At 41.6% G+C, this 20,389-nt stretch overlaps 1 protein-coding gene across 1 annotated transcript; it reads right to left on the reverse strand.

Moving 5' to 3' along the window:
* Positions 1-316: 316 nt before the first annotated feature.
* Positions 317-19,664, reverse strand: LOC139463197 (organic cation transporter protein-like). Its single transcript, XM_071244568.1, has 10 exons — positions 19,508-19,664; positions 8,994-9,205; positions 8,419-8,649; positions 8,049-8,251; positions 6,428-6,763; positions 4,970-5,104; positions 2,902-2,987; positions 2,234-2,354; positions 1,622-1,694; positions 317-502 (listed from the first exon to the last, which is right to left on the reverse strand). Exons 1-10 carry the CDS (start codon positions 19,662-19,664, stop codon positions 317-319), a joined length of 1,740 nt encoding a protein of 579 aa, XP_071100669.1.
* Positions 19,665-20,389: the final 725 nt, after the last annotated feature.

Here is a 20,389-nt window from a genome sequence, read left to right on the forward strand (position 1 = left end):
GGGACAATATTTTGACATCCTTTGCTGTCCCGTTTGCAAGGCGTGTAGGTGGACTTTTGGGTGCACAATTAAGATCTATTTATTGTCTCTGGTGGTAATTTATACAGAAAGAAAGATTTTTTTCGAAATAAAAAGGGGGTGGTGATTCTACCACGCTGATAGGAGTAACGTTAATACATACGTGAAAAACAATGTCCTGCATTCCTTACAAAAACGAAAAAAGCCTCGCATCAATTTTATTATATTTCTGATATTATTACATAGAGACGTAAATATATACCAGAATCGTTTTTCACCGAATGATCGAATGTAAAGGTCAACCGTCATCCTGCTTGCCATCTTTCATCTTTGGTTTCCGTTTCCTCGTGTACATCTCATTGATTTCCTCTATTGTCGTGGGGAGTTCTCTCCCCTTCGTCTCTGGGAGGTATCGTATGAGGAAGGTAGCGATGAGGCAGAGTGTCCCGAAGAGAGCCCCTGGCCCCCATATCACCTTGTCAGCCTGTTAAAAAACTGTGTGTCTATAATGCTGTGACACAAGTGTTATCTGTCTGCCTGTGGACACGGGGGCAATACACATAATGTGTCCGTTTTTCGAAATGATTGTAAGACGTGTCTGTGTGTGTTTAACAAACGCAATGAAGAGTATGTGTCTATCAGTCTATGCAACACGTGTATATCAGTATGTCTTATATACTCACTAAATAACACGTGTATGTCAGTTTGTCGAATACACTCACTACTAGTATATAACACGCATGCGTGGCAGTATGTCGAATACACTCACTAGATAACATGTGTATGTCACTTTGTCGAAAACACTCACTAAATAACACGTGTACGTCAGTTTGTAGAATACACTCACTAAATAACACGTTTATGTCAATTTGTCGAATACATTCATTCTATAACACGCATGCATGGTAGTATGTCGAATACACCCACTATATAACACGTGTGAATGGTAGCATGTCGAATACACTCACTATATAACACGCGTGGATGGTAGTATGTCGAACACACTCACTATATAACACGCCCGGATGGCAGTATGTCGAATACACTCACTATATAACACGCGTGGATGGTAGTATGTCGAATACACTCACTATATAACACGCGTGGATGGCAGTATGTCGAATACACTCACTATATAACACGCGTGGATGGCAGTATGTCGAATACACTCACTATATAACACTCGTGGATGGCAGTATGTCGAATACACTCACTATATAACACGTGTGAATGGTAGTATGTCGAATACACTCACTATATAACACGCGTGGATGACAGTATGTCGAATACACTCACTATATAACACGTTTGAATGGTAGCATGTCGAATACACTCACTATATAACACGCGTGGATGGCAGTATGTCCTATTAACGCAATAAATAACACGGGCCTGCCCGCTGTGCCCAACTCTAACACAAAGGCGCCCTGCACGTGAGGCCGTGCCGTTTTTCACCTACTCAGCGTTGTATCTGGGCGCGCCACGCGATCACTCATTTACTTACAGAGAACAGTGTGCTTTGGGGACTTGGGGGCGTCCACACTGGCTGTTAGATAGTTGTTTTTTAAGGGGACAAGCATTCAGAATGGTAGCTAAGCCTCACCAGTCGATCTGAGTACGGCGCCGTCATCCCACCTATTCGCGACATCGCCGACCCCATTCCCAGGCCGGCCGTCCTGAAACCATATCACACGTTCTACATATTTCAGTATGGTATACATGCAACTGCGATCATTAGTTTATTGCCCTGATTAAAACCAATTTCCAATGTATATCGCATACGCAAAGTGAGTGAGTGAGTATTGTTTAACGCCGCTTTTAGCAATATTCCAGCAATATCACGGCGGGGGACACCAGAATGGGCTTCACACATTGTACCCATGTCGGGAATCGAACCCGGGTCTTCGGCGTGACGAGCGAACGCTTTAACCACTGGGCTACCCGACCGCCCCCATACGCAAAGCCGTGATCTGACACATGACTGGTGAGAGAAAACGGCTTGTCTTAATACAGATGGGAATGACGTTCATTATCATCAACCCTAAGATTATCATTACCATGTTACATGTTCATTAAAACCTAAATCATCAACGTGTTAGAGCCAAAAGAGCCTTGAAGATGTGTACAGTTTCTTTCAATTGGAAGATCTCGACACGTAATTTGGGCTCATGTGTGATCCCTTCCTTCAGATCCACCATTGATGCAGTGAGTCCACCTGAGGTTCGTTGGGAACAGCTCGGGGCTGTAGATGAAGAGAGCGTTGAAGGAGCCAGTGATGGAGAACTTCCCGAACATGTTGAGTGCCGTGGCCAGTGAACTCCCAGCCCGGGTGTCACCTGGGATGCAAGTACAGGTGTGTATGGCTGGGACCAATCCAAATTTACTACCCGGGTACCCACCCCCTATTACCCGACCCTACCCGGGTACCCACTGTAGGTCTCAGGAGATGTCTTAAAATGTCCAATTGGGAACATGTTTAGCATAGCCCAGGCAAAACGTAGACAGATACATTTGTTAAACAATCTGGTCATTCATACACAGAAGTTGAATGAAGTTATATCTTTTTTCAACCATATGAAAAATCAGAAGGAATAGGTGCATAATCAGAAAGAAATGCGAACATTAGTGACTTGTAGTGTAACCATAGAGTTCTAGGTAACTTTTGTCACTAAACAATATATCACGTGACTTATCACGGGTCTTGGTAGTCCTGTGGGTACGCGGGTCCTACTCAGTAGTACCCTCCCGACCCGGGTAACCGAGTTACCCGTCCCAGCCCTACAAGTGTGGATGCTCCTTTTCATGGTTTGATAATAAATGTGCATTTGACCAATAATAAAAGTTTAATGTCTTTGATTTTAAAAGTAATCACAGATAGTGTACCTGCAGTGGTGAGGATGATCACAGAAAGGATGAGAGAGGCACCCGCCATGAAATGATAGATCATCGCAACCTGACGTCGCCCAAATCTGAACATGAACAGTTTACGGTAATACATCTTATGTTGTGCCTACATGGTTTGTCTAGTAATACATCTATGTTGTGCCTACCGGGTTTGTCTAGTAATACATCTATGTTGTGCATACAGGATTTGTCTAGTAATACATCAATGTTGTGTCTGCAGGGTTTGTCTAGTAATACATCTATGTTGTGCCTACAGGGTTGTCTAGTAATACATCTATGTTGTGCCTACAGGGTTTATCTAGTAATGCATCTATGTTGTGCCTACAGGGTTTATCTAGTAATACATCTATGTTGTGCCTACATGGTATGTCTAGTAATACATCTATGTTGTGCATACAGGGTTGTCTAGTAATACATCTATGTTGTGCCTACATGGTTTGTCTAGTAATACATCTATGTTGTGCCTACAGGGTTTATCTAGTAATACATCTATGTTGTGCCTACATGGTTTATCTAGTAATACATCTATGTTGTGCCTACATGGTATGTCTAGTAATACATCTATGTTGTGCATACAGGGTTGTCTAGTAATACATCTATGTTGTGCCTACAGGGTTTATCTAGTAATACATCTATGTTGTGCCTACCGGGTTTGTCTAGTAATACATCTATGTTGTGCATACAGGATTTGTCTAGTAATACATCTAGGTTGTGCCTACCGGGTTTGTCTAGTAATACATCAATGTTGTGTCTGCAGGGTTTGTCTAGTAATACATCTATGTTGTGCCTACAGGGTTGTCTATTAATACATCTATGTTGTGCCTACAGGGTTTGTCTAGTAATACATCAATGTTGTGTCTGCAGGGTTTGTCTAGTAATACATCTATGTTGTGCCTACAGGGTTGTCTATTCATACATCTATGTTGTGCCTACAGGGTTTGTCTAGTAATACATCTATGTTGTGCCTACCGGGTTTGTCTAGTAATACATCTATGTTGTGCCTACTGGGTTTATCTAGTAATACATCTATGTTGTGCCTACAGGGTTGTCTATTAATACATCTATGTTGTGCCTACAGGGTTTATCTAGTAATACATCTATGTTGTGCCTACATCGTTTGTCTGGTAATACATCTATGTTGTGCCTACATGGTTTGTCTGGTAATACATCTATGTTGTGCCTACATGGTATGTCTAGTAATACATCTATGTTGTGCCTACATGGTATGTCTAGTAATACATCTATGTTGTGCCTACAGGGTTTGTCTAGTAATACATCTATGTTGTGCCTACATGGTTGTCTATTAATACATCTATGTTGTGCCTACAGGGTTTATCTAGTAATACATCTATGTTGTGCCTACATCGTTTGTCTGGTAATACATCTATGTTGTGCCTACATGGTTTGTCTGGTAATACATCTATGTTGTGCCTACATGGTATGTCTAGTAATACATCTATGTTGTGCCTACATGGTATGTCTAGTAATACATCTATGTTGTGCCTACAGGGTTTGTCTAGTAATATCGTCACGATATGGCTGTAATACTGCCCATGTGACGTAAAGCATAAACTCGCTCACTTACTTGTCTAGTAATACATCTATGTTGTGCCTACAGGGTTTTCTAGTAATACATCTATGTTGTGCCTACACGGTATGTCTAGTAATACATCTATGTTGTGCCTACACGGTATGTCTAGTAATACATCTATGTTGTGCCTACACGGTATGTCTAGTAATACATCTATGCTGTGCCTACATGGTATGTCTAGTAATACATCTATGATGTGCCTACATGGTTTGTCTAGTAATACATCTATGTTGTGCCTACACGGTATGTCTAGTAATACATCTATGTTGTGCCTACAGGGTTTGTCTAGTAATATCGTCACGATATGGCTGTAATACTGCCGATGTGACGTAAAGCATAAACTCGCTCACTCACTTGTCTAGTAATACATCTATGTTGAGCCTACAGGGTTTTCTAGTAATACATCTATGTTGTGCCTACAGGGTTTTTCTGGTAACACATCAGTGTTGGGACTACCGTTTGAGCATGAAGTAGACGGAGACTGTGCCAGGAATCTCCACCACGCATGACAGGAAGAAGTTGAGGAACCGGTCTCCTGCCAGTGACGTGGCCGTCAGGAACAACCCGTAGTACGTCAGACTGTTTACTGTCCTACAACGTGAACGACAGAGGCGACAGTGACGACATAGTCGGATGTCATCCCAGTACATATTTTAATATTCAGCAGAAATATGATTTGAAACACCTACACAGCTAGTAAACACAGACTGTGTATAGCTGGTAAACACAGACTGTGTATAGCTGGTAAACACAGGCTAAGCATGTTCACTCAAAAGGTTTGGTTTGAAATTCTAAACTGAACAAAGGTTTGGCATGTTTATCGAAATAAAAGAAACATAACTATGTCTATAATCATAATAAACATCTTCTAAAAGCAGAGTTAATTGTACGATTCCGACTTTGTCAAGTGTTTATTAATCAATATGGCATAGTGATGATACCAGGAGTTCTCAAAAAGATGGCTCCAGTCACAAACACAGGCAAAGGCATGTTTAATCTTAACGATATCTTAATCTAACGTGTTTTAAACTTGTTTACAAAAAGATGGTGGGGGAATATTTAATGGTGGCAATACACAGTTACCTCCCTTTCGCGGGTCAACCGGAAGTACGTAACAATGTTTATCGCAGATCTACCGTTGTATCAAACGCTGTGCCAAATTATGAAAAGCCTTAATAATATTCCAGAAATATCACGGCGGGCGACACCAGAAAACATTGTAGCAACGGGGGAAATCGAACCCGGGACTTCGGCGGGATGAGCGAACACCTTAACCACTAGGCTACCCCACCACCCTGGTGAGAATACATACACATCTTAACGACCATGTTGATAGTTAACGTCAAACATCATAAAACCTATGTTGAGAATAGATACACATTATAGCAACAATGGGGATAGTTGTTATGATGTGTAATACTATCTAGTATCTATTCTCAACATATGTCACAATATGTGTGTCAACTATGTTGATAGTCGATACATATCATGTCACCTATGTTTACAGTCAATACACTTTGTAACACTGATGTTAACAATATATACAAATTATAGAGTCAATTAGAGTCCCTCAAGACTGACGTTTTCTACATAGATTATTGGACCCGTGGAGATCCGGGCTAGAATAGTTCTTCAACAATCCATGCATGCCGTAAAAAGCGACCATGATTGTCGTAAGAGGCGACTAACGGGATCGGGTGGTCAGGCTCGCTGACTTAGTTGATGCATGTCATCGATCCCAATTGCGTGGATCGATGCTCATGATGTCAATCACTGGATTGTCTGGTCCAGACTCAAATATTTACAGACAGCTGTCATATAGCTGGCATATTGCTGAGTGCGCCTATACACAACAAACAAACAAAAACAAAAAAAACATAGATTATTGAAATATATTATTCCGTCAAATCTTACCAAATGTACCAGGTGATAGCCGACGTATACAGGATGGCCTTGTGACGGAACAGGTCCAGAATTGTGTATTTTTGACTGCTGTCGACCCGACCCTCAGTCCCGCCATCAACCTTTACATCATTCACCAACAAGGAACTGTCCCCATCCGTCACTTTATCGACAGTGTTTGATGGTTCGACTACCACTGCCTTGCAGACAGTTCCGGAAGTTCTCTCAAACACATCGAGAGCCTTTCTTACGTTCGATGTGTTCATGGACGTAGCTTTCCGTATAATCCTCCTACACTCGTCTCTTTTGTTGTTTGCAAGTAACCACCTTAGTGATTCGTCTAGTGTGCTGCAAAAGACAGATGTTCTACCTCAGCGTCCAGACAAAGACAACAGAACTGTTTCATGGGCGGTCATTCGATCAAAACTACATAAATTGAAATAAACGGTCACCAATATGCAATAACAGTCAAATGTTACGAATACAGTATAGTATGATACTAATGAATAGAGGTCATCAGGCGAGTGTTTTGGGGATCAAAGTAACAGTTACTGTATTTGGAATAAATAGTAGTATTAAGTCATCTTATATTATCCTAATACACAGCGAGACAAATTCTGGGCTCATATAATGTCATCCGTAAATGTATTCTTATCTGTTACAAGCGATACCTAAACACTGCAAGTTTTCCAGGAACGTGTCTTGATATATTACGTCAGTAGGTTGTTGATTAGTCAGTCAATATAGTTCCAACTGAAATTCATTTTAGACAGATGAAGACAGAGAGAGGCGCGGTATGGGTGACGGATGTGTGCACCTTCCAGTAGAGAATGAAGACATAGAGAGAGGCACAGTGGAGACGACGGATGTTTGCACCTATCAGTTAATAATGGTCATATATACAGAGGCACAGTAGGGGGGGGGGGGGGGGGTGAATGTGTGCACTTACCAGAAGAGATATAGAAAGGCACAGTAGAGGTTATAAATGTTTGCACCTACCAGTAGACGATGGAGACATAGGGAGAGGCACAGTGGAGGTGATAAATGTTTGCACCTACAGGAGAAGATCGAGACATAGAGAGGGTCACGGTGGAGGTGACTGATGTTTGCACCTACCAGTAGAGGATGGAGACATAGGGAGAGGCACGGTGGAGGTGATAAATGTTGCACCCACTAGTAGAGGATGGAGACATAGAGGGACACGGTGGAGGTGATAAATGTTTGAACCCACTAGTAGAGGATGGAGATATAGAGGGGCACAGTTGAGGTGACGGATGTTTTCACCTACCATAAAGAGGATGGAGACATAGAGAAAGGCACAAAGGAGGTAATAAATGTTTGCACATACCAGTAGAGGATGGAGACATTGAGAGAGGCACAGTGGAGGTGATGTTTGCACCTACCAGTAGAGGATGGAGACATAGAGAGAGGCACGGTGGAGGTGATAAATGTTTGCACCCACTAGTAGAGGATGGAGACATAGAGAGGCACGGTGGAGGTGATAAATGTTTGCACCTACCAGTAGAGGGTGGAGACAGGGAGAGAGGCCCATTAGAGGTGATGTTTGCACCTATTTGTGGTAGAAGAATACAAAGAGAGAGGCACGGTGGAGATGATGAATGTTTGCACCTACCAGTAGAGGACGAAGACATAGAGAGTGACAACGCTGAGGGCAATCTGCAGATATCGCCAGCTGAAATCCTTCATCAAGTATGCAATTGGGGCCAACGTCATGACGGAGAGAGACCACACTACACCCCCAACTGTCCCCGCTAGAGGGCGGTGTTCAGTGGTCAACATCTCCACAAATATGGTATACGCTGTTAGGCCTGACCCCTGAAACAGAGATCATTGGTGAACCACGTGTCTCCTTGCCCTGTAATGTGAGACGTTCAACCTTGACTGAACCGCAAGTGTTAATAACACATACCCGAACAGACCCAGTGTATTGACATTAATTCCCAGTATGAATGAATGCTCCCGAATGGTAGAATATAACCCACCTGCTGAAAACCTCCAATGAGGAATCGTATGATGATGTATACGAGGATGCCATTGGAGAACGCCATTCCAAAGCAGAGTGCAGAGAGTCCGAACAGAGTGGCGATGTAGACGGGCTTCCTGCCATACTTGTCTGCCAGTATGCTGAAGATGAGTCCTCCAAAGCCTTGACCAAGCATCATAACTGTCTGAGACAGCTCGCCAAGCCCAGCCATTTCGCACACCAAGTCCCACTGCAACCAAACAGTCACTTTCACACTCTACCGTAACCATCTTCCCGAGGCATGGGAGTTAACTGACCTACTGATGTAATATGTTGGACACCTACTGGTTGAGTAGGATGGACATCTACGGATGGGATATGCTAAACACCGACTCGCTGAATGGGTTCGACACCGATCTCATTCAGCCCAACACATTCTGCACACAAGTATGACCATTTTCATCAAAAGAGTATGTTGAACCAGAACTGACAAATACTTCAATATCGCTGTGGCATATCATTGAACTAGTGGACTATATGGTATAAACAGCATCGTGATTAAAAACATGCTGGGACAAAAAGTGGTACATTTACCTCCGCAACGAATGACACATATGTGGGCTGACTGTAATTATGTCCCGCCACGCAATGGAGATAATCCTTTTTCACAACACCAGAAATGTTGTTTTCAACCTCTATTTGACATTCTCCATATTCAAGGCTCGTTGAATTGTTAATTACAACATGCTGCAGATGATCGCTTGTTATATTGCCGAGTTCTTTGCATCTGTGGGGAACTTCATAGCCTGAAAAGATAAACAAACTATGAATGGAATCGCAAGTTTGGTATTATGTATAAACAATGGAAAGTACAGCCTAGAAAATAGCTAGAAAAAAGAGGAGTAACCCTTTAACTAGATCACCATATAATTACAGTAAACTACGGTTATAACGAACCACTAATTTTAGTTCGTTATAACCGTAGTTCGTTATAAGCATCTATACAGCATATATACAACACATGGACGAGACTACAAAATAAGTTCGTTATATCGGCCAGTTCGTTATAAGCGTGTTCGTTATAACCGTAGTTTACTGTATTAAAATGTTTTTTATTGAGCTAATCAAGAGCAAGCTTGATCGATCATAAAGTATGCAAAATTACATCCACGTATCCATAGTGCGTTCAGAGGTAAGAAAACGGGGAGAGGGGCAGTGGAGGGTGGGTGCATCATGTCCAAAGAATAAACAAGGGTCATACCTCTGCCACAAATTACTCTTCGATGATGGTTGTCACAATCAACATACATATCCCTTGGTGGTGTATGCAGCATCGTCACATGGGCCCCGCTTGAGTTTAGAGTTGGGTTCCACTCGGGTCACGACAGATATAACCCATAATGTATTTAGGTTATCACGCGAATGTATCATGTATTATGAATGTTTATTTGATGTTATGTATAAGCGTATTGTAATTTGAATATGCATTGTCATAAGCAAGACTTGGTGAGCTGAATACATATACACCTGATACTTATCATCACAAGTTTCTTCCCACACTTTAAAGTGTTATTACCTCTTTATCATTGCATGGGGCATGGGTGGCCCAGACGTCTAAGGTGCCGCGATTCGCTGTGCAGAGTTGCGTCCCTTGGGCACGCCAGAAACCTATGATTGTGGGTTCGAATCCCGGTTCTCCCCAATTATGTTTCTAGGTTTGTCAGCACCATAGCCGTGCTCGTGGGTTTCACCGAAGTGGTAAACGTCTGAGACCTGCATCACCTCGGGCTTTCCTCCCACATTAAGCTGACACGCCGTGATATAACTGGAATATTGGTAAAAGCGGCGTTAAACCCAACTCACTCACTCACTTTATCATTGCACGGCGCCATACTCCGCGCCATGTTCCGTGCTTATTTGTTTTTGGGTGCATGGTTACATTGGTTACGTGGGGATGAGTAATAGTTGGACAGATGTAAACAAACTTTACATAGAAACTTTATCTTTATCTCGCACATGTATAGAGGTTTACACGCGAGTGTGTTTGGGGATGGTAAATATCCTGCATTTGGAATAAACATTGTATTTAGCGAGCCTTGGCGAGCTAAATACATAGTGTTTATTCCTAATACAGGATATTTACCATCCCCAAACACACAAGCGTGATAACCTCTTTATCATATAATGTCATTCTTTAATTCTGTGCTTCAAAATCGCTTTCCCTCACTCACAAACATTACCGAAACATTGCGAGTGTTCCTGGAATGCGCGCATTAATATTTATTACGCCAACGGGGATAGTGATGTGTCAGTCGGACAGTGACCGTAGCCAATATAGTTCCAACTAAAATCTGTTTTTTATACAGTGGCGAAGCAACATATACGCAAAGCAACAATGGTTTTTACTTGCATTTCGCGGCAATCCATCAGTCTGTCCGCTAGAGTAACTGCCCTTTGTCAAAGGGAAGCTACTCTAACCCTAGTTAGACTTCATGGCCACGTTCAGACGTTGTTGACAGTCGGCCTGTCCAGTCAAAACGTTAAGAAGTGCAATCAGATGTACACACAGCGACAAAAAGAAACAAGGTTACAATTCAAACATATTTCGACCAAATCCAACTATTTTAATTTGTGGAGGTTTCCAGCCGCAGAGGACTACAAGCACAGATATGGCTATTGATCCCGCTTGGCTAGGCTTCGTACAAAATTGTTTCCAAATATATATCTCCAAAGTTGCCTAAACTTATAAAATGCCTTAGCCACGTCACAGCTAGACGCTGATTTTAAGTATATCAGACTGTTCATTTGATAATGATAAAAGTTATCTCTGTAGTTTATCCAGATTCCCGATGGTTAATTCTGATTCGATTGCCGAATGACGAGGGCGACGCCATGTTTGTTTATAAACAGTGAAAGTAGTCCTACTTGACCTTTGATATTTGCATCTCTATCCGCATTTGACCCCAACGGATATCGTTTTTATCCGTTGGCTTTATCCTGCCGAGAAACCTACCCATTATATGATAAAGAATGATATGTGTACATACGAAATACATAAATCATTATGAAAATATTTTTAAACATTACTTACGGCAAATTATTACACTAAACATGCCTTAGTGATCTTAGGGAGACAAGCTCGGTCATGGGGACAGGCGGGAAACGTTGATCCAGTATACGTGTATCGTGATGTGTGCACTGTTGTACGGCGTGAATAACTGATGTGTCATGCTACGGGAGTACACATACAGTACGCTTACCATTAGGGAGGTAACTCATAAAGAAGTGTGGGGCCACGGCTGGCCCAGTCGTCTTAGGCGCCGCGATTCGCTGTGCAGAGTTGCGTCCCTTGAGCACGCCAGAAAACTATGATTGTGGGTTCGAATCCCTGTTCGCCCCGATTATGTTTCTAGGTTTGTCAGCACCATACCCGTGCTCGTGGGGTTTCACCGAAGTGGTAAACGTCTGAGACCTGCATCACACATTAAGCTGACACGCCGCGATAAAACTGGAATACTGTTAAAAGTGGCAAACTCACTCACTCAAAAGTACGATTCATGGTTATAAACAGTACGCAATCACAATGTTGTTGGTTTAAATTTTACACTATCTGCATGTCTCCACTGATCTAGTTCATTATTAAATAATATTACAATTAACTATTACCTTGAAAAGATTAATTATGAAAAGATATTAATAACTTTACCACTAGATATACAAGACAACTTTATGCCATTCTGTCCAGCCATTGGGTCACTGCCATAATTGTTCGTACAATTCTAGACAGTGCAGAATATGTTGGCAACAAATGAGTATTTATGCCATTCAATTCAGTTAAAACTATAAACATTTATCATGTATACGACTATGATTGTGTCAATTTAATACCCTTTGTTCCTTGAAAACAATAACAAATGTTTCAGGAATTCATTGTTGTAAAAACACATTACTAGGTTTGTTTTCATGATATGGTTGTTTCTATTTTCATATTTCATAAATATTAAAACTCAAATGTGTTTTGTTCTCATTCCTGATTCTGAAGGTGCCACATGCTAATTACAATTTGTTTCACCTTCTGGGTTACATATGTGCACTGTATGACTGTACAAGTACTTGCATCATTAAGGATGCTACAAAATCTCTTCACACCGGGAAGTTCCTCTGGATCAAAGTTATCTTCTATAATGGCATTTCTAAATTCTACGGTCGCAAACGGTCCATAAAAATTGCAAGTTTTCTCGGAATGTGTGATAAACATATTGCGTCAAAAGGTCCGTGCTGGGTCTGTCGGACAATAACGACAGACAATATGGTTCCATCTGAAACTTGTTTTGATCAGTGGCTTAACTAATAACTACCATGTAGAACAAAGAAAATTGCCTACACATAATGTCAGAGGTCATCTTTCACGATAATCAATTGGAGTTATTGCCCTTTATTATAGCTAAAATGGATAGAATTATCATTAAACCGCCCGCACGTTATCAGAAATGAGCGGGTCACTGTAACTTGATAATGCCCTCATATTGCTTGACGACGGGCCATTATCAAGCCCGTTGTTAGGTGACGTCATAGGGTAGAGAAAATGACGTCACGCATGATAGTGACGTCATCCAGTTTGTTCTATGACGTTTCCATATTTGTAAAATGTGGTCAGTGACATTCGTGTTGATTGCAGTAAATGTTTCAAAACCGATGTTGTTGTTTCTTTTTATTTGATAACAAATTCCATCCATTTTAGCTATAATAACGGTAACGCTCTTTTTCAGGGCATTATCATTTGCAGAAGCCCTCGGTCTTTTCAACTGCCCTCCTAATGGAAAACCTCGGGCTTCTACAAATGATAATACCCTGAAAAATAGCGTTACCCTTATATCAAAGGGAAGCTGCTCCAGTCTATGAGGCTTCTAAGCTGGACCCCAGGGTCACGTGTCGCGGTGTCTAATCGAGCCAGTGAATCAGGCATCACGTTTGTTTGGAGTCTGCGTGGCCATTACTTCGTTATTTCGTCACGAAATATAGTCAGATGCCCCACACACCGACACAGTGATCCAAAGCAAGGCGTGAATTCAGTTTACCGGACAACCTTCCGCCATTTTGGACTCATTTTGGTTAGGGATGTGCACAAACCTCCCCAGTAACGGTTTCTAGGTTTTCCAGCCGCCCACTAAATAAAGCAAAAAGTCTTTTGTTCAAGAAACGATACCGAGGCGCAGAGTCCTACAAGCACAGTTATGGGAACTAATACCCAGACCGTCCTCGTATAATGTCATTTTTTGCCTTAAAACACTACGCCATGACTTTCGGTATCTTGGACTATTATTTTGACAAAGATGACAAGTATCTGAGACAAAAGTTTATGTATCGTAAATAAATTTATTATTTTTATTTATTTACTTATTTGATCTCTACATCCAGAGATTAACTTAGGTAATCAAAGGTCTAACATTTACTTGCGACAATCGGGGCAGCGCATAATATCCTTGGTTTCATGAGCCCTTCTCCGTGGTCTTGTGGTAGACCATCTGCCCGGAGAGCGGAAGGTCGGGGATTCGATTCCCGGACGCGCAATACCAAAAGACGTTATAAGATGGCACTTGTTACCCTGTCTGGCGCTTGGCATTAAAGGGGCTAGACAAGGACTGGTCGGCTCGGAGTCAGTATACTGTGTAGGGTATTCATGTTAAGCTGCGGCATGGTATCTAAATGGACTAGCACTATAAAATCGGCATTAGTCCGGACTAGTAGAGGCAGGCAGGCAAACACACACACACACACACACACACACACACACACAAACACACGAAGAAAAATTGGTCGAAATGCGTGAAGAAACTAAAGCAGTTGTCTGTTCTTTTTGCTGACTGGAAATTGTTGTCGTGAATATTTATGTTATTAGCGTAAAGAACGGGATGTGTATTCAACATTATTTTGACCAAGATATATTGATAAATTCATAATAAATCATCTCATTTTTAAATACGGCGAAGTGTATTCATTTGGCTTGTTCATGATAAAGATGGTATGAATTAGGCCGTTTTGATATGATAAAATAAAATATTTCTCATTATTGTAATGTTGAATTTGAATCAAATATTTGCTCGAAAGAATAATTCAAAAAGTGACCCGCGCAGAAATAATAGAACTGGTTCAATCTTAATTTTTAAAAACGTATAAACAATAAAAAAAATATAATTTTATATTATGTATACTAGCCACATAAAGAAACTGTGCACGGAGAAAATATAGATATAAGGGCACACCGTCCATATATGAAATATATTTTTGAACACAGCAATTATTGGAGACATTCAAACGCTCATGCACGTGCCATGCAATATGACGTCATTGATGGGGACCGATGGACGTGCAATGTGTTACTGCACGTGCAATCTGTGCAGCTGTACACAGCATGTGCAACTCAAAATTCACTGTCACTTTGGAAAGCATGATCCATGGTCATTCAAAAATTCAAAACTTCTCAGGCGCAGACACAAGCATATCACAAGCAAATCATGCCAAGATTGACAGCTGCACAGCGCCATGAAGCCATGAGGCAACAACATGTGGCAACACATTTCCAATGCCATCGTAACACGATATCGGCATTGGTGAGGCGTTATCAGAACACAAATGACGTTGCCGACCACCCACGTTCAGGACGTCCCCGAGTAACGACGCCAAGACAGGACAGATGGATTCGAGTGACACATCTCCGACACAGGTTCCAAACGGCAGTAACGACGTCCCAGACAATTCCTGGACTGCGCCATATCCATCCCAACACTGTCAGGAATCGTTTACGTCAGTACGGGATTCGACCACGACGCCCTGCCATACGTCCCATCCTGACACACCGTCATCGAGTCAACCGACTAAGATGGTGTCGAAATCATGTTCGCCAACCTCGAATATGGTGGAGAAATGTTGTCTTTACAGATGAATCGAAGTTCAACATTTCCCACAGTGACGAGCGCCAACGTGTCTACCGGCGTTTGGGAGAACGTTATGCACGCAACTGTATTGTGGAGAGGAATCGTTTTGGAGGTGGCTCTGTGATGATTTGGGGTGGGATAACAGCACGGCACCGAACCCCTTTGGTGGTTGTTCAGGGCAATCTCACCGGTGTTCACCAGAGATCAGATTCTGAGGCCTGTGGTCATTCCTTTCCTGCAACGTCATGGCCCGGGATTGACATTTCAACAGGACAACGCTCGTCCTCACACGGCTAGGGTCGCAATGGATTTCCTTCACCATAACAATGTCATGTTAATTACTGCCATGGCCTGCAATTTCTCCAGATCTCTCCCCAATAGAGCATATGTGGGATGAAATGGAGCGCCGTCTGCGTCGTCTTCCACATCCTCCAGATAACGTCCGTGACTTGGCATAGGATTTGAGGAGGATATATGGCAGGCCATTCCCCAGGCCTTCCATGCCCATTTGGTGGACTCCATGCGTCGCCGATGCACTGCTGTCATTCACGCACAGGGTGGCCATACCCGTTATTGACTTTGTGACTTTGTCGTTTGACCCCTTACTCCATTTTGATCTTCTGACGTCATCGTAACAGATGTTGTTCAGGTCCCGTTGACATTTTCTAATGGTCCGATCATTCAGCTGCTACAGCGTCTGCATCATTATGTTCTTGCTGTGATGTATTTCAATCCAGAATATATTTTCTCCGTGCACAGTTTTTTTATGTGGCTAGTATATATGAATGTATAAGGTAGTGATGTCACCAGAGGGCCGCATATGATATGCATAAAGGAGAAAAACACCTTCACAGGTCCAATGTGGACTATAACATTATGCTCAGATGGGATCCTGTTGAAACCCTTGGACGAATCCGATTGGAACCCGATGGGCGACTTACATATGTAAGGCCAAAATCCCAGCCAATATTTTCCTCTTGTGGGGTTCATGTGTAAATAATTGCGGGATGTCTCTTTATAACCATATTTCTGAGAAATGTGTCCGATTTCACAGTACACACTATCCAAAACATGAAACAAGGGCCGTAACTCTCTCAAATATACATTTTGGTTTAATTAATACATTTAGCCCTCTGTGATGCATGCAAAATGTCATCTTTGTATCCAGAACGGTCTCTGTCTATCCATTGAAATGGAACGAATTGAGTCCAAGCGATTATTCCTCGCCCCACTTCTTGGCGAATCATTACCGATCACATCCTACTTAAGTCAAACACATAATAATTATATTCAAATTCTGACCGCCTGTTGTGAAACTGTTGAGAACGAAAAACAAGAATTAAGAGCTTCGACTGCTACTGAAACGCAAACATAAATGTGTTCATTTAGGGACAAAATACACAGTACGCTTGCATGGAGTTGTCCTCAAATCCTATCGCAGAGAAGTATCGAATCGGAGTATCTCGAATCTGATTTTATTGTATGCTTCAGTGTGAAAAACTGAAAGAGTTTTCCGAAGTTGAGGAAAGTGATATTTGAATTGCAGTGAACATAACACTTGATATTTCACTGCAGTGAACAAAACAGTTGATACGTCACTGCTATGAACATAACACTTTGACGGAACTATTGGCATACAGGAGTGACCTCCCTCAAATTGTCTCCCTTAATCGTAAGTGTCAAGCCTGAATACAAACTGGTGACGTCTTTTTTACGCTAGTTACACACTGACAAGGCAAATAATGACAGATGGTCATTTGTGGAGTTTCTGGCCGTTTGTTATTCTCTCGAAAATGTGGGGTGGGAATAATTTCACTAGTGGTATTTTACCCGTGAAGAGAACATACATTTTACGCCACACAATGTATTATATAGCCCGTGAAGACAATGGAATGTGTACAAAACATGGTACATAATATGGGGCATATTACCATTAAGACGATGGAGACAATTACAATAATTACAATACACGTGGTATATGACCCGTGTGGACGATGGAGATAAATTACAATAAAGGTTCACACGTGGTATTTGACACGTGAAGACGATGGAGATAAATAACAATAACGGTTCACACGTGGTATTTGACACGTGAAGACGATGGAGATAAATTACAATAACGGTTCACACGTGGTATATGACACGTGAAGACGATGGAGATAAATTACAATAACGGTTCACACGTGGTATATGACACGTGAAGACGATGGAGATAAATTACAATAACGGTTCACACGTGGTATTTGACACGTGAAGACGATGGAGATAAATAACAATAACGGTTCACACGTGGTATTTGACACGTGAAGACGATGGAGATAAATTACAATAACGGTTCACACGTGGTATTTGACACGTGAAGACGATGGAGATAAATAACAATAACGGTTCACACGTGGTATATGACACGTGAAGACGATGGAGATAAATAACAATAACGGTTCACACGTGGTATATGACACGTGAAGACGATGGAGATAAATTACAATAACGGTTCACACGTGGTATTTGACACGTGAAAACGATGGAGATGAATAACAATAACGGTTCACACGTGGTATTTGACACGTGAAGACGATGGAGATAAATAACAATAACGGTTCACACGTGGTATTTGACACGTGAAGACGATGGAGATAAATTACAATAACGGTTCACACGTGGTATATGACACGTGAAGACGATGGAGATAAATTACAATAACGGTTCACACGAGATATTTGACACGTGAAGACGATGGAGATAAATTACAATAACGGTTCACACGTGGTATATGACACGTGAAGACGATGGAGATAAATTACAATAACGGTTCACACGTGGTATATGACACGTGAAGACGATGGAGATAAATTACAATAACGGTACACATGTGATATATTACCCGTGAAGACGATGGAGATAAATTACAATATAAGATAGCTACGCGATAAATGGCAAAGAACAATGGAGAACGGAGCGTGGATTATTTCACGATAAAACATTGTTCTATCATGACGTCATTTCTGGAGATTCGAATATGTGCTCACTTGATGACGTCATATATTGGACGATGTTATTTTTTATTAGAGGGAAGTGTATAGTAAGTTGTTGGGCTACTCAGATAAACACAGTGGCCGAACGATCGCATCTAAAAGTAGGAGAGGTTTGACAATCGGTATCAGGAGAAAACGTTCAGATGATCGACGAGCGGATTGTGAGAATATGAGGGAAAAACCAAACCTCACCAACCTGTTCGTAAATTGGACTTGTCCAACATTGCCGAGGTCGGATTGAAGTCGTCATTATTAAAATTTGGCTAAATGTGTTTATAGCTTGTACATTTTATCAACATCTTTAGGATGTACATAATGTTGATGTCTCATATATTATAAGAAATAAACTACAAGGGGTGGTTGTTTATCGTACAATTAAACACTGTAGGTTGGATAAACCACTCGGGGCTGCGGCCCTCATGGTTTATTTTCCCTGTAGTCTTTTACTGAACGACAAACAACACCCACGCTTCGTTTATTTCTAAAATAGCGGTACACATGTGATACATTACCCGTGAAGACGATGGAGATAAATTTCAATAAGGGTACACATGTGATGTATAACCCGTAAAGACGATGGAAAGTAGTGGGAAGGCTGCTGAGATGCCACAACCCGCGAAGACGATGGAGATAAATTACAATATGGGTACACATGTCATATATTACCCGTGAAGACGATGGAGATAAATTTCAATAAGGGTACACATTTGATATATTACCTGTGAAGACGATGGAGATAAATTTCAATAAGGGTACACATTTGATTTTTTACCTGTGAAGACGATGGAGATAAATTACAATATGGGTACACATGTGATATATTACCTGTGAAGGCGATGGAGATAAATTACAATAACGGTACACATGTGGTATATTACCTGTGAAGACGATGGAGATAATTACAATAACGGTACACATGTGGTATATTACCCGTGAAGACGATGGAGATAATTACAATAACGGTACACATGTGGTATATTACCTGTGAAGACGATGGAGATAATTACAATAACGGTACACATGTGGTATATTACCCGTGAAGACGATGGAGATAATTACAATAAAGGTACACATGTGGTATATTACACGTGAAGACGATGGAGATAATTACAATAAAGGTACACATGTGGTATATTACCCGTGAAGACGATGGAGAGCAGTGGAAAGGCTACTGAGAAGCCAATCAACATCTGGAGCGTCCCCTGTAGAGCATGGTACCGACCAAAGTAACCCGTTGCATGAATTACTTCATCAAAGTCAGGCTCCATGTCAGCGGCATTTTCAACTTTACTCATCTTGTGGGAAGGATGGGTTTTTTTTAAAGTTCAGGTACCAGTGTTCGCCCTTGGGTCCTTGGAGACATGGGGGTTGTGAGACAGAGGGGTTGCGTCACATGACCTGCTGGAATTGGCGTGTGTGGACACGGATGCTTCAAGTCATGAGTAGTCATTCGGAGATGCTGTTATAAGATCTGACGGTGAATATACTACTCATGTTTATAGGAGTAATCACGTCAATTCATGTTCCCAAGTCCAGCGCGCAAGCAGAGTGGAGAGTTGTTTCCGTGCATAGAATGGGGTCTTCGTACTTGTCCAGCACATATTGTTATAGGCATAAAATTACCCAAGCGTGGTGATTGGTAAGACAGTGGGAAAGTATGGGATATAGAAATCTTGACCTTGACGAGAGAAGAGACAACTTCTTGCCAACCAGATATCTGTGATCCAATACCACATGTGTACACGTATGTTGTAAAATATATTGTATATTATATATTTAACAATGAAAAAAACAAACAAATAGTTTGTGTACAATAAGTTTGTGTTGTTTGTTTTTTGTTTAACGCCGCACTCTGCAATATTCCAGATATATGACGGCGGTCTGTAAATAATCGAGTCTGGACCAGACAATCAAGTGATTGGGATACGATGACATGCATCAAAAAGTCAGCGAGCCTGACCCCCCGATCCCGTTAGTCGCCCCTTACGACAAGCATAGTCGCCTTTTGCGGCAAGCTTGG

This window comes from Haliotis cracherodii, unplaced genomic scaffold (genome assembly GCF_022045235.1).
Source record: "Haliotis cracherodii isolate W230 unplaced genomic scaffold, xgHalCrac1.p SCAF_1, whole genome shotgun sequence".
In the NCBI taxonomy this organism is placed as follows: Eukaryota; Metazoa; Mollusca; class Gastropoda; order Lepetellida; family Haliotidae; genus Haliotis; species Haliotis cracherodii.

Bases quoted from the DNA above. Each gene is read 5' to 3' on its own strand.
- LOC139463197 (XM_071244568.1), bottom strand. From the start codon at position 19,664: ATGAGTAAAGTTGAAAATGCCGCTGACATGGAGCCTGACTTTGATGAA. The intron at 2,988-4,969 runs GTAGTCCCAACA...GTTCATGTTCAG, and splicing joins GTCTACTTCATGCTCAAACG to ATTTGGGCGACGTCAGGTTG. The intron at 2,355-2,901 runs GTACACTATCTG...CTTGCATCCCAG, and splicing joins GATCATCCTCACCACTGCAG to GTGACACCCGGGCTGGGAGT.